This window comes from Larus michahellis, chromosome 22 (assembly GCF_964199755.1).
Source record: "Larus michahellis chromosome 22, bLarMic1.1, whole genome shotgun sequence".
NCBI lineage: Eukaryota > Metazoa > Chordata > Aves > Charadriiformes > Laridae > Larus > Larus michahellis.
Window position 1 is genome coordinate 5873168 of NC_133917.1, and position 12358 is coordinate 5885525.

General features: G+C 71.4%; 2 protein-coding genes across 3 annotated transcripts; one reads left to right on the forward strand and one right to left on the reverse strand.

The window, feature by feature from the left end:
- Positions 1–965: 965 nt before the first annotated feature.
- CDK2 (cyclin dependent kinase 2) lies at positions 966–5162 on the reverse strand. Its single transcript, XM_074565264.1, has 7 exons — positions 5012–5162; positions 4833–4910; positions 3564–3684; positions 3297–3467; positions 3104–3205; positions 1912–2115; positions 966–1816 (listed from the first exon to the last, which is right to left on the reverse strand). The coding sequence occupies exons 1-7, from the start codon at positions 5125–5127 to the stop codon at positions 1712–1714; spliced, it is 897 nt and encodes a 298-aa protein (XP_074421365.1). The 5' UTR covers positions 5128–5162; the 3' UTR covers positions 966–1711.
- A 948-nt stretch (positions 5163–6110) lies between these two features.
- PMEL (premelanosome protein) lies at positions 6111–12300 on the forward strand. Of its 2 annotated transcripts, none has more exons than XM_074565256.1 (12): positions 6111–6629; positions 7938–8066; positions 8156–8302; positions 8392–8532; positions 8618–8779; positions 8882–9277; positions 9411–9788; positions 9906–10253; positions 10360–10453; positions 10762–10964; positions 11055–11142; positions 12035–12300. In XM_074565256.1, exons 1-12 carry the CDS (start codon positions 6566–6568, stop codon positions 12192–12194), a joined length of 2310 nt encoding a protein of 769 aa, XP_074421357.1. In that variant the 5' UTR covers positions 6111–6565; the 3' UTR covers positions 12195–12300. The 2 variants fall into 2 exon arrangements, with proteins under 2 accessions (XP_074421357.1, XP_074421356.1); XM_074565255.1 differs by having other exon boundaries at positions 6115–6629; positions 9384–9788.
- Positions 12301–12358: the final 58 nt, after the last annotated feature.

A 12358-nucleotide genomic window follows, 5' to 3' on the forward strand; every position in this document is an offset into this window, starting at 1 on the left:
GGCCTGAGGAGCCCCCGCGGGCGGGGGGAGACACGGCGGGGCTCCCGTGGGGCCATAGAGAGCCATGGGAGCGCTTACAGGGGCCATACGGGAACCATATAGTGGCGGGGGGAGCGGGGGGGCACCTATAGGGGCCATATGGCCGGGGGGTGAATGTACAGGGCCAGAGAGATCCACAGGGGTGCCTATAGAGGGCCATAGAGCCGGGTGGGGGCATATATGGGGCCATAGAGAGATGCGGGCACCTATAGGGGCCCTACAGGAACCATGGAGTGTGTCTGTGTGGGGGGACACATGTATGGGGCCATATAGAGCCATAGGGACACCCTATGGGGACCATATGATGGGGTGGGGGGCATGTACGGGGCCACAGAGAGAGATGTGGCCACCTATAGGGGCCATATAGAGCCACAGGGCTACCTATGAGGGCCATAGGGCAGGGTGGGGGGCATGTATGGGGTCATATAGAGCCATAGTGGCACCTATATGGGCCGTATGGGAAGCATATGGGGGGGGGGCAATGTATGGGGCCATATAGAGCCATAAGGGCACCTATGGGGGCCATATGGTGGGGAGGCGGTGTGTACGGGGCCATATAGAGCCAGAGAGGTACCTATAGGAGCCATACAGGAACCATATAGTGGGGGGGGACATGTATGGGGCCATACAGAGCCATAGAGGTACCTATAGGGGTCATACAGCTGGGGGGGGAATGTATAGGGCCATATAGAGCCCTGGGGGCACCTATGGGGGCTATAGAGCCCCCAGGGCCCTGTGGCTGGCGGGGGGAAACAGCCCACGGGCATGGGGAGAGGGGGGGGGCGTCCGTGTGCCATTGAGGGCCCCACAGCTATAGGGGGGACAGAGGGGACATATAGGAGAGGCCCTGGGGGGTGACGGTGACGCGGTGACACGGCCCCCCCCCGCCCCCCCGCGGCGCCACAGACAGAGTCGGACATTGGGTACGAAATTGCAGAAGTTACAAAAGTTGCGAGGAAACGGCGGGGGGGGGGGGCGGGCGGGGGGGGAAGAGGAGGGGGCACTGGGGGGGGGAAATCACTCTCCATGGGGGAGCCCCCTTCACCCCCCCACCCCCACGGCAAACCCCCCGCTCCCACTCTCCTTGGGCAGGGACACGGGGGGGGGGCACTGACCCCCCCAGGCTTCTCCTCCCCCCCCGCCCCCCCCGCCCAAGCCAGGGCCGTCCCAGTGCCATCATGAGGAGGAGGAGGATGGCGGGGATGAAGGTGCCCCCCCACCCCCACTGCCGGTCCCAGGGGCCCCCCCGGGGTGGGGGGGTGGGGGGGTGTAAGTGCCAAAAGTCCAGGCGAAGGGTGGGGGGGCCTTCGCCACATTGGGGAGTGGGTCAGGACAGGACCCCCCCCCCTGCATCCCCCATCCCCGGGGTGAGGCGGGGGGGAGCTGGGCTGCATGGGGAGGGGGGGCTGGCAGCGCAGGGGGGCTCTGCCCAGAGCCATCCTGTGTTTGGGGCGGGGGGGGGGAAACAGGACAGGGGGGGCACAGGGGGGTCCTGAGCCCCCAGCCACTGCGTCCCCGAGGCCAGACGTCCCTTCGCTGGGGTGGGGGGTGCTTCTTGCAGGAGGGGGGCACAGGAGGCGGCCCCCCCCCGCCCCCCCCGCCCCCCCCCCCGCAGGCCCTCATCTCCCATCCTGAGCCCCCCCCCGAGCGTGGCCGGGGGGGAGAGGGGGGGTCAGAGGCGCAGGTGGGGGACAGCGCGGGTGACATCGCGGAAGAAGGGGTGTCCCAGCGCCGCCTTGGCCGAGATCCGCTTGTTGGGGTCGTAGTGCAGCATTTGCTGGGAGGGGGGGGGGGGTGGGGGGTGGAGACAGTGAGGTGGGGGGGTCCCCATCGCCCCCCCCCACCCCCCGACCCCCCCTCCCCGAAGCTCACCGCCAGCAGCTTCCGTCCCTCCTCGTCCAGCGGCGGCACCACTTTGCCGAAGTCCTGCCGGGCCCACTTGGGGAAGCTGGGCTTGTAGTCGGGCATGGCCGTGACCCCGGGCCAGGCCGCCTCGTCCGGCGTCCCCAGTGTGCGGAAGATGCGGAAGAGCTGGTCGATCTCCGAGTCGCCGGGGAAGAGGGCACGGCGGGTGATCTTGGGGGGGGGGGGGGACGGACAGACAGACAGGGACACGGGGGTCAGGGACATCCCCCCACCCCAGCCCACTGTGAGCTGGGGGGGAGCGGGTCCAGCCCCGGTGACCGGCTGCATCCCAAATCCTGCCCTTCCCACTCTGGGAGGGACAGACGGAGCCGGGGTGGGGGGGGCAGGACGGACAGACGGAGCTTGGGTGGGGGGGGAAACAGATGGAGCTTGGGGGGAAAAGATGGAGCCGGGGCGGGGGGGGGGGAACACGACAGACGGAGCTCAGGGGGGGAAAAGACAGAGCTTGAGTGGGGGGGGGACAGACAGACGGATGCGGGGGGGAAAAGAGGGAGCTTGGGGGGGACAAGACAGAGCGTGGGGGGGGGGACACAAGACGGACGGACGACGGACAGACGGAGCCAGGGGGGAAAAGAGGGAGCTTGGGGGCAGGGGGGACGGACAGACGGAGCCAGGGGGGAGAAGAGGGAGCTTGGGGGCGGGGGGCACGGACAGATGGAGCCGGGGGGTAAAAGAGAGAGCTTGGGGGGGGGGGGGGGGAGCAGGAAAAGATGGAGCCGGGGGGGAAAAGACAGAGCCTGGGGGGGGACAACAGACAGAGCTTGGTGGGGGCAGACACAGATGGAGCTGGGGGGGGGAAGACGGCCCCCACCCCGTGAGCTCTCATGCCGGCCCCTTGTGATCGTCCCCCCGGTCGCTGCGGTTGCCCGCCTGACACGGCCCCTGGGCCGGGCTGGGGGGGGCTCACATGACGTCCGGACCCTTCCCGCCCCCACAAAAAGCCTCTTTATTCCCCGGGTGCCACGGTGGGTGTCAGCCCTGTGCCCCCGTGACGTCCCCGCGGCGTCACCGGCACCAGGACAGCCGGGTGCGTGGGGAGCCCAGCGTCACCACAGGGGCGGGGGGGAGGAAGTTTGGGGGGGGGGGGGGGGGGGTATCTGGCCATCCCGTCGCCCCCCTCCTCCATCCCGTCACCCACCATCTCGGCGAAGATGCAGCCCAAGCTCCAGATGTCGACGGCGGTGGAGTAGTACTTGCAGCCCAGCAGGATCTCGGGGGCTCGGTACCAGAGTGTCACCACCTGCCACGGGGAGGGGACGCCCACCGTGGGCACCGGCACCCCATAACCCAACCCCCCCAACACCCCCCCCCACCCCCTTCCCGGCCCCCACCTCGTGGGTGTAGGTGCGCACGGGCACCCCGAAGGCGCGGGCCAGGCCGAAGTCGGCCAGTTTGATGGCGCCGTCGGCGTTGATGAGCAGGTTCTGGGGCTTGAGGTCGCGGTGCAGCACCCGGTGAGCGTGGCAGAAGGCCAGGCCCTGCAGCAGCTGGAACAGGTAGCTCTGCGGGGAGAACCGGGGGTGGGGGGGGTCAGCATGGCTGAGAACCCCCCCCCACTAGGCCTGGGGGGCCCCCCTGCTCCCCCCCAAAACCCCCACCTTGATGAGGGGCAGGGCGATGCCGCTGATGGAGGAGGAGTCCATGAACTTCTTCAGGTCCTGGTGCAGGAACTCGAAGACCAGGTAGAGCTTGTTCTCCGTGTGGATCACGTCCAGCAGCCTGCGGGAGCCGCAGCGCCTGGGCCACGGGGCAACCACGACAGGGGGGGCCCATGGCCACGGCTCCCCACGGTCATAAGGGTCCCACGGCCACAGTGGTCCCATGGCCAGGGGGGTCCCCGCAGCCACAGCCCCCCGTGGCCAAAAGGTTTGGCATGGCCACAGCTCCCCACAACCACGGGGTGACCACTGCCATGGGGTTTGGCATGGACACAGCTTCCCACCGCCACAGTGGTCCCATGGCCACAGGGTGCCCACTGCTATGGGGCTTGACACAACCACAGTGATCCCGTGGCCAGGGCGGTCCCCATGGTCATGAGGGTCCCGTGGCCACAAGGCTTGGCATGGCCACGGTTCCCCATGGCCACAGCTCCCCACAGCCACAGGGCTTGACATGGCCACAGCCTCCCACGGGCACGGGGGTCCCATGGCCACGGCGTGCCCACTGCCATGGATAGGGGTCCCCATGGCCATGGGGTGTCCACAGTCATGAGGGTCCCCTGGCCACAGGGCTTGGCACAGCCACAGCTCCCCAGAGCCACAGGGGTCCCATGGCCACGGGGTGCCCACGGTCATGAGGGTCCCATGGCTATGGGGCTTGGCATGGCCACAGCTCCCCACGGGCACGGGGGTCCCACGGCCACTGGGTGCCCACTGCCATGGATGGGGGTCCCCACGGCCACAGCCCCCCATGGTCATGAGGGTCCCACGGCCATGGGGCTGGGCATGGCCACAGCTTGCCATGGGGGTCCAGCTCCAGCAGGGCCATGGCCACCCACAGCCACCGGGGACCCCCATGGTCATGAGAGTCCCACAGCCACAGGGGTCCCACGGCCGCAAGCCCCCCCCCAACCCTGGGTGTCCCCACAGCCACGGAGGTCCCCCCGGCTGCGGAGGCTGCCACGGCCATGAGGGTCCCGTGGCCACCGGGGTCCCCACGGTCACGGGTCACCCCATGGCTCCCCCCGGCTGCGTGGCCCCCGCCCCCCCACGTTGCCACCAGGACGCAGCCAGGGCCGTACCGAACCCCACTGCCCCCGACCCCCCCCGCTCGTGGGGTCCCCCCCCCACATCCCCTCCCCCGTGGAGTCCCCCCTGTGCGTGTCCTCCCCCCGCCCGTGGGGTGTGTGCCGTCCCCCCCCAGCTCACTTGACGATGTTGGGGTGGTTGAGCTCCTTCAGCAGGGAGATCTCCCGGATGGCCGTGCTGGGGACGCCCTCCGTCTCCCTACGGGGAATGGCGGCTGAGGCCCGGCCCGGCCCGGCCCCGGTGCTGCCCCCCCCCCCCGCCCTCGGTTCCCGGTGCCTCGTTGTCCCCCCCCAACTCACGTGTCCAGGCGGATTTTCTTCAGCGCCACCACCTCCCCCGTGACCTTGTTCCGGGCCTTGTACACGACGCCGTAGGTGCCCTCCCCGATCTTCTCCACCTTCTGGAAGTTCTCCATGGGGGGGATCCCGGAGGGAAGGGGGGGGGGAGGCCGGGGGGAAGGGGGGGGGGTTCGGGGGGCGGCCCGGACAGCAGCCCCGGGGGGGGGAAGGGGGGGGGGCGGAATCGGGGGGAGGGGAGACCCCCGAGGGAAGGGGGGGGAGGGGTGCCCCGGGGGTCGGGGGGGTCCCGGGGACGGGGGGGAGGGGATCCCCGGGGATCCCTGGGGGGGGGGGGGGGTCCCGGGCGCGCGCGCGCGGCGGGAGGAGCGATCACGGCCGCCACTTCCCCCCCGCGCGCAACAATGTTGGCGCTGGCCCCGCCCCCGCCGCTTCCCGCCTTCCGCCGGCCACGCCCCCCCCGCGCCTCGCCATTGGGCGCCCGCGCCGTGACGCGACGGGCGGCGCGGGAGATCCCTTAAAGCCACAGGCGCCGCAGACGCCGGGCGATGCCGGAGGGCGCTATCGCATCGGGCTGGGGGCGGGGGTGTGGGGAGCGGAACGGGGCTGCAGAGGCTCTGGCTGGGTCCCCCCCCCAGCGCCCTGGGTCCCAGCGGGCACCGCCCGGGCCGGGGTCCCCCGCAGCGGAGGGGTCCTGGGTCACCGGGCGGGGCTGGGGCTGGGGGCGGGCACCGGGGGGACCGTCACGGGCTCCGAATCAGCCCCACGGGGGGGGGCAACATCGCGGGGGGGGGAGACGGGACACACACATGGGGCACGGTCCCACGGGCACGGTCCCGCACAAGCAGCGACACGGATACGGGGGCGGGGGGGGCGCTGGGGCCGGTTGGGAGCTGGAAACACAGCCCCCCCCCCCCCAAAGGGGGAAAGATCGGGGTCCCCCTGCGTGCGCAAGGGTGGGGGGAGTCCCTGGGGGTCGGGGGGTCCCTGTGGGCGTACGGGACGGGGGGGGTCCCCATGTGTGCAGGATTGGGGGTCCCCGTGGGGGGGGGGGGGTGTCCCTAGGGGTGCGGGACCGGGGTCCCCCTTCCCGTACCAGGGTGACCCGGGCTCGGTGGGTCCCCGTCTCCCCTCCCGGCCGTTTCCAGTCCGTGGGCCCAAATCCGCCTTACTGGGGCCACCGGGACGGTGCTGAGACAGGGGGAGGGGGGGCAGAACACCCCCCCCCCCAATTCCCCTCCTCGTGCTGGGGGGGGGTTGGGGGGTGACCCCACCACGAGCCTCCCACCCAGCCGGGGCAGAGCCGGAGCGTGTGACCGGGGCCTGCGCACACGTGTCCCCACGTGTCCCCACGCAACTCAAAGCGGTGGGGTGGCGTGAAACCGGGGGTGTGTCGTGTCGTGTCCCCCCCCCCCCTTTTTTTTCTTTTTTTTCCTTTTTTTGGGGTGGGACTATGCAAACCAGAGCCCCTTCATAACCCCCCGGCCCCGGCCCCTTCGTCTCTCTGCCCCGGCGGTGCCCGAAGGCTGGGTGGGGGGAGACGAGGACGGTGGGACCATGCGGGTGCACGGGGCGATGGCGATTTTGGGGACCCTCCTGGTCTTGGCTACGGCTCAGCGTCGTAAGTGGGGCTGGGGGGTCCGGGGTGTGTGTGTGGGGGGGACGACAACGACACAGGAGCAATCGGGATGGTCCCGTCCCAGGGATCCATCTGAACACCCCCCCCCCCAAAGCCAAATCATGTGGGGAGCAGGATTAGACCCCGTTAATCCCCCTGGGTGGGGGCTGCTTGGAGGCCACGGGGGGCTCATTGGGGGGTCCCCGTCCCTCTGCGGGATGTCGAGGGGGGGACACCAGCAGCCCTCCGGGAGTGGGGTGGAAGCTGGGGGTCCCCGTCCCTCCGTGGGGATGCTGTAAATGGCCGGGGGGGGGAATGACCCACATCTGTCTGGGAGCGAGGGGACGCAGAGGGGACCTGGCAGCCCCCTGGAATTGGGGGGGGACATGGGAGTGACCTGGCAGCTCCATGAGAGTCGGGGGGGACATGGAGGGGACCCAGCAGGTCCCTAATAGTGGGGGGACATGGGGGGGACCAAGCAGCCCCCCGTTAATCGGGGGGAGCTGGTGGGGTCCTGGCAGCCCCCTGGGAATGGGGGGATGTCGGGGGGACCTGGCAGCTCCCTGTGAATAGGGGGACATGGGGGGGTCCTGGCAGCCCCCTGGGAGTGGGGGGACATGGGGGGCAGTCCTGGCAGACCCCTAAGAGTGTGGGGGACATAGGGGGGACCTGGCAGGTCCCTAAGAATGGGGGGGACATGGAGGGGACCTGGCAGCCCCCTAAGAGTGGGGGGACATGGGGGGCACCCGTCATCCCCCTGGGAGCGGGGGGACATGGGGGGGTCCTGTCAGACCCCTAAGAGTGTAGGGGACGGGGGGGGACATCACAGGTCCCTAAGAGTGGGGAGGACATGGCAGGGTCCTGGCAGCTCCCTGGGAGTGGGGGGACATGGGGGTGACCCGGCGGCCCCCTGAGAGTGTAAGGGATGGCGGGGGTGGGGAGTGTGTGCTGGCAGCCCCCTGTTAATGGGGGGGACATGTGGGGGACCCAGCAGCCCCCTAAGAGTGGGGGGACATGGGGGGCACCCGTCATCCCCCTGGGAGCGGGGGGCCCTCGCCCCGTCCTGCCGGGTGCTGCCGGCGCCGGCTCAGCTGAGAGTCACATGCAAAGGCTTTGGGCAGCGCCGGGCGCCATGTGATGGGCTTTGCCCCGCGCCTGGCTCGGCCCCAGCCCGTCACGCGGCCCCCCGGGGTCCCCGAGGGTCCCCGCAGTCGGGGAGGGGGGGACCCACCTGGCTGCCCCCACGGGGGTGGCAGCGGGGTGGTCGGTGGCCATCGCACGCTGCGGTTGCCACGTGCCCTTCTCCCGCAGGGGCCGGCGGCCGAAACCGTGGCCGGAGCCAGCCCTGGAGCGGGCGGCCGGCACCTTTCCGGAGCTGGGACGCGGGGCTGTACCGGCCGTGGCAGGAGGGGACGCGGCAGCAGCAGGACTGCTGGCGAGGTGGGTGCCGGGACGGGATGGGACGGGACGGGGGGGGCTGGGGACCGGCGGGTGCCACCCCTGAGCCGCCGTCCCCGCGTGCCTGGCAGGCGGCGACGTCACCTTCGACATCAGCAACGACGCTCCCACCATGGCGGGGGCCCAGGCCACCTTCTCCATCGCCCTCCGCTTCCCCAGCACCCAGGCGGTGCTGCCCGACGGCCGCGTCGTCTGGAGCCAGAACTGCACCGTCAACGGTGGGTGTCCCCCTCCCCCTGCACCGCAACACCCCTCCCCCCACCCCGCCACCGCCGCGCGCCCCCCGTCACCCCCCTTCTCCCCGCAGGCACCCGCGTGGCCCAGGGCGAGCCCGTCTTCCCGGAGCAGCCGGACGAGGGCACGGACGGCGTTTTCCCCGACGGGCAGCCGTTCCCCGCCAGCGCCGGCGGCAAGCGTGGAAAATTCGTCTACGTCTGGTGGACGTGGGGTGAGGCCGGCACCGACCCCCGCCGGGGCTCGGGTGGGGTGTCCCCGCGGTGGCGCCTGACCCCGTCCCCGTCCCCGTCCTGCAGGGCGTTACTGGCAGGTGGTGGACGGTGCCGCGTCCCGGCTAACGGTGGCCACGGCGGGGGTGCCCCTGGGCTCCTACACCATGGAGGTGGTCGTCTACCACTACCGCGGCCGCCAGAAGTTCATCCCCATCGGCCGCGCCAGCACCCAGTTCAGCATCACCGGTGGGTGGCGGGGCCGGGGGTAGGGGTGGGGGTGGTCGGGGGGTCCCGGTGGGGCCGGAGGAGCTGACGGTGCCCCGTCCCCGCGTCCCCACCCCCTTGCAGACCAGGTGCCCTTCGCGGTGGACGTGGCGCAGGTGGAGGACGCGGCGGAGGGCGACGGGCGCTTCGTGCGTAACCGCGCCGTGGCTTTCACCGTGCGGCTGCACGACCCCAGCCGCTACCTGCGCGACGCCGACGTCTCCTACTCCTGGGACTTCGGGGACCAGAGCGGGACCCTCATCTCCCGCAGCCCCACCGTCACCCACACCTACCTGCAGACCGGCTCCTTCGCCGCCCGCCTGGTGCTGCAGGCCGCCATCCCCCTCAGCCCCTGCGGCACCTCCGTCGCCCCCGTCGTGGACCCCACCACCGGGCCGCCGCCGTCGGCGGCATCCACGGCCACGCAGCCCGCCGGCACCACGCCGGGGGGGCCCAGCACCGCCGGGACACCCAGCACCGGTAAGGGAACAGGGAGCTTCCCCGCCCCCCGCCTGCCCCCGGTGCTCGGGGGTCCCATGGGTGCCCCCTGCCAGGGGTGTCCCCTCCATCCCTGCTCTGCCCGCAGCACCCGCAGCCTCCGGCTCGCCCCCAGAGCCCACGGGGGGATCGGTGGCCGTGCCCTCGGACCCCGCTATCACTGAGCCTGTGGACACCGCCGTCACCGAGCCCATGGACGCCACTGTCACCGAGCCCTCAGACCCTGCTGTCACCGAGCCTGCGGACGCCGCCGTCACCGAGCCCGCGGACGCTGCTGTCACCGAGGCCTTGGATGCCACCGTCACCGAGCCCGTGGACGCTGCCGTCACCGAGGCCACTCTCCTGACACTCAGCACTCCGGCGGCCGCCGCGGGTACCGCTGCCGCTGCCATCTCCGCCGCGGCATCCACAGCGTCCCTGGCCCCCACCTCGGTGGCCCCATCCGGGGACGCGCTGGTCACCTTGGCTCCCACCCAGGGAACGGTGGCCACAGGTGGGTGCTTCCCCCGGGGCAGGGGTGGGGGGAGGACGAGGCCACCTCTGGGGGGGTCCCCGAGGGCTCGGTTGAGCCCCGGCGTTTTCTGCAAACTCTTCTCTGCTTCTCCTGCAGATGTGGCCACGGCGGGAGCCACGGCGGGAGCCACGGCGGGGGCCACAGTGGGAGCAACCGTGGGAGCCACAGCTGTATCCCTCGCTGCTGCCACAGCCAGAGCCACAGCCGGAGCCACAGCTGGAGCCACAGTTGGAGCCACAGCCGGAGCCACAGCCGGAGCCACAGCTGGAGCCACAGCTGTCCCCACAGCCGGAGCCACAGCCGGAGCCACAGCTGTCCCCACAGCCGCCCCCGAGGGCACCGCCGAGCCGCTGGTGCTGGTGAAGCGCCAGGCGCCGGCCGCCGAGCCCACCGGCTGCATCCTCTACCGCTACGGCACCTTCTCCACCCAGCTGGACATCGTCCGTGAGTGCCGGGCCCGGGGGGGCGGGGGGGTGACCCGGGGAGGGGGGTGTGTGTGTGTGTGGATTCCGAGCCCCCCCACTCCCTCCCACCCGGCGTGCCGTTGCAGAGGGCATCGAGAGCGTGGCCATCGTGCAGGTGGTGCCGGTGGTGCCGGAGGGCAGCGGGAGCAGCGTGGAGCTGACGGTGACCTGCGAGGGCAGGTGAGGGCGACGGCGGGGGGGGGTGTCTGCCCCCCACGCCACAATGTCCTCCCCCATGCCACCATGTCCCCCCACAACAGTGTCCCCCCTATGCCATGATGTCCCCCAACCCCATGATGTCCCCCCTATGCCATGATGTCCCCCCTGGCCACACTGTCCCCTGACACCAAGATGTCCTCCCATGCCACAGTGTCCCCACGCCATGGTGTCCCCCCCGTGCCACAATATCCCCCCCACGCCCCAGTGTCCCCTCCATGCCACAATGCCCCCCGACGCCCCGGCGGTCTGACGCCCCCCCAACCCCGCAGCCTGCCCGAGGAGGTGTGCACGGTGGTGGCGGACGCCGATTGCCAGACGGCGCAGGCGCAGACGTGCTCGGCGGTGGCACCGGCCCCCGGCTGCCAGCTCGTCCTGCGCCAGGACTTCAACGGCTCCGGCCTCTACTGCCTCAACGTCTCCTTGGCCAACGGCAACGGCCTGGCGGTGGCCAGCACCCGGGTGGCCGTCGGAGGTGGGAGCGGGGCCGGGGAGGGGAGGGGGTATCTCGGGGGAGGGGTCCCAGTGGGAGCCAGGGGGTGCTGAGCCGCCTCTGCCCCCGCAGGTGCCACCCCGGTCCCCGGCAGGACCACGCTCTTCGTGGGGCTGGTGCTCATCGCTGCCGCCATGGCCACCGCCGCCTACACCTACAGGTCAGGGCGCCGCGGGGGGGGACAGTGTGGCACAGGGGGACAGCGTGGCGTGGGGGGACAGCGTGGCATAGGAGGGACACTGACGTGGGGGGACATCATGGAGATGGGGGGGCACAATATGGCATGGGGGAATGGGGGGACATCCTGGCGTGGGGGGACATTGTGGCACGGGGGGGACATTGTGGTGTCGGGGGACATCATGGCACGGGGGGGACACACTGGCTTGGGGGGACATCATGGCGCGGGGGGACATTGTGGTGTCGGGGGACATCGTGGCATGGGGGGGGACGCTGTGGCGTGGGGGGACATCCTGGTGTGGGGGGACATCATCGCATGGGGGAATGGGGGGACATTGTGGCATGGGGGGGACACTGTGGCATGGGGGAATGGGGGGACATTGTGGCATGGGGGGACGTTGTGGCATGGGGGGACATTGTGGCATGGGGGGGACACTGGCATGGGGGGACATTGTGGTGTCAGGGGACATCATGGTGTGGGAGGACTCTGTGACGTGGGGGGACATCCTGGCGTGGGGGGACATCGTGGCATGGGGGGACACTGTGGCGTAGGGGGACATCCTGGTGTGGGGGGGACACCGTGGCGTGGGGGGGACAGTGTGGTGTTGGGGGACAGTGTGGCCAGGGGGGACATCATGGCGTGGGGGGACATTGTGGCACGGGGCAATGTGGGGACACCACGGTGTGGGGGGACGCTGGCATGGGGTGACATCATGGCGTGGGGGGGGACACTGTGGCGGGGAGAACATTGTGGCGTGGGGGGGACGCCGTGGCGTGGGGGGGGACACGCTGGGGACCCCGCCATCCCCTGTGTCCCCAGCGGTGCCCCCCCCCGGCACTAACCCCGCCCCCCCCCGTCTCTGTCCCCCCCCCAGGCGTGTGAAGTACAGCCCGCTGCTGGCGGCGGCCCCCCCGGCCCCCCGGCCCCGGGGCTGGCTGCCCCCCGGCTCTGCCCTGCGGCTGCTGCTGCGCCAGGCCTTCGGGGGGGCCCCCAGCGGGGAGAGCAGCCCCCTCCTCCGCCCCAACGCCGTCTAGGGCCCCCCCACCGCCCCCCCCGCTGCCCCCTGGGGGACACACACCGGGACATGGCCGGGGGGGGGGGGACAGGACACGGACGCGATTAAAGGCTCAGCTCAGCCGGTGCCTCCGCCTGGTTGTGTGTCTTGGAGGGGGGGATTTGGAGGGGCGGGGGGGGGGAG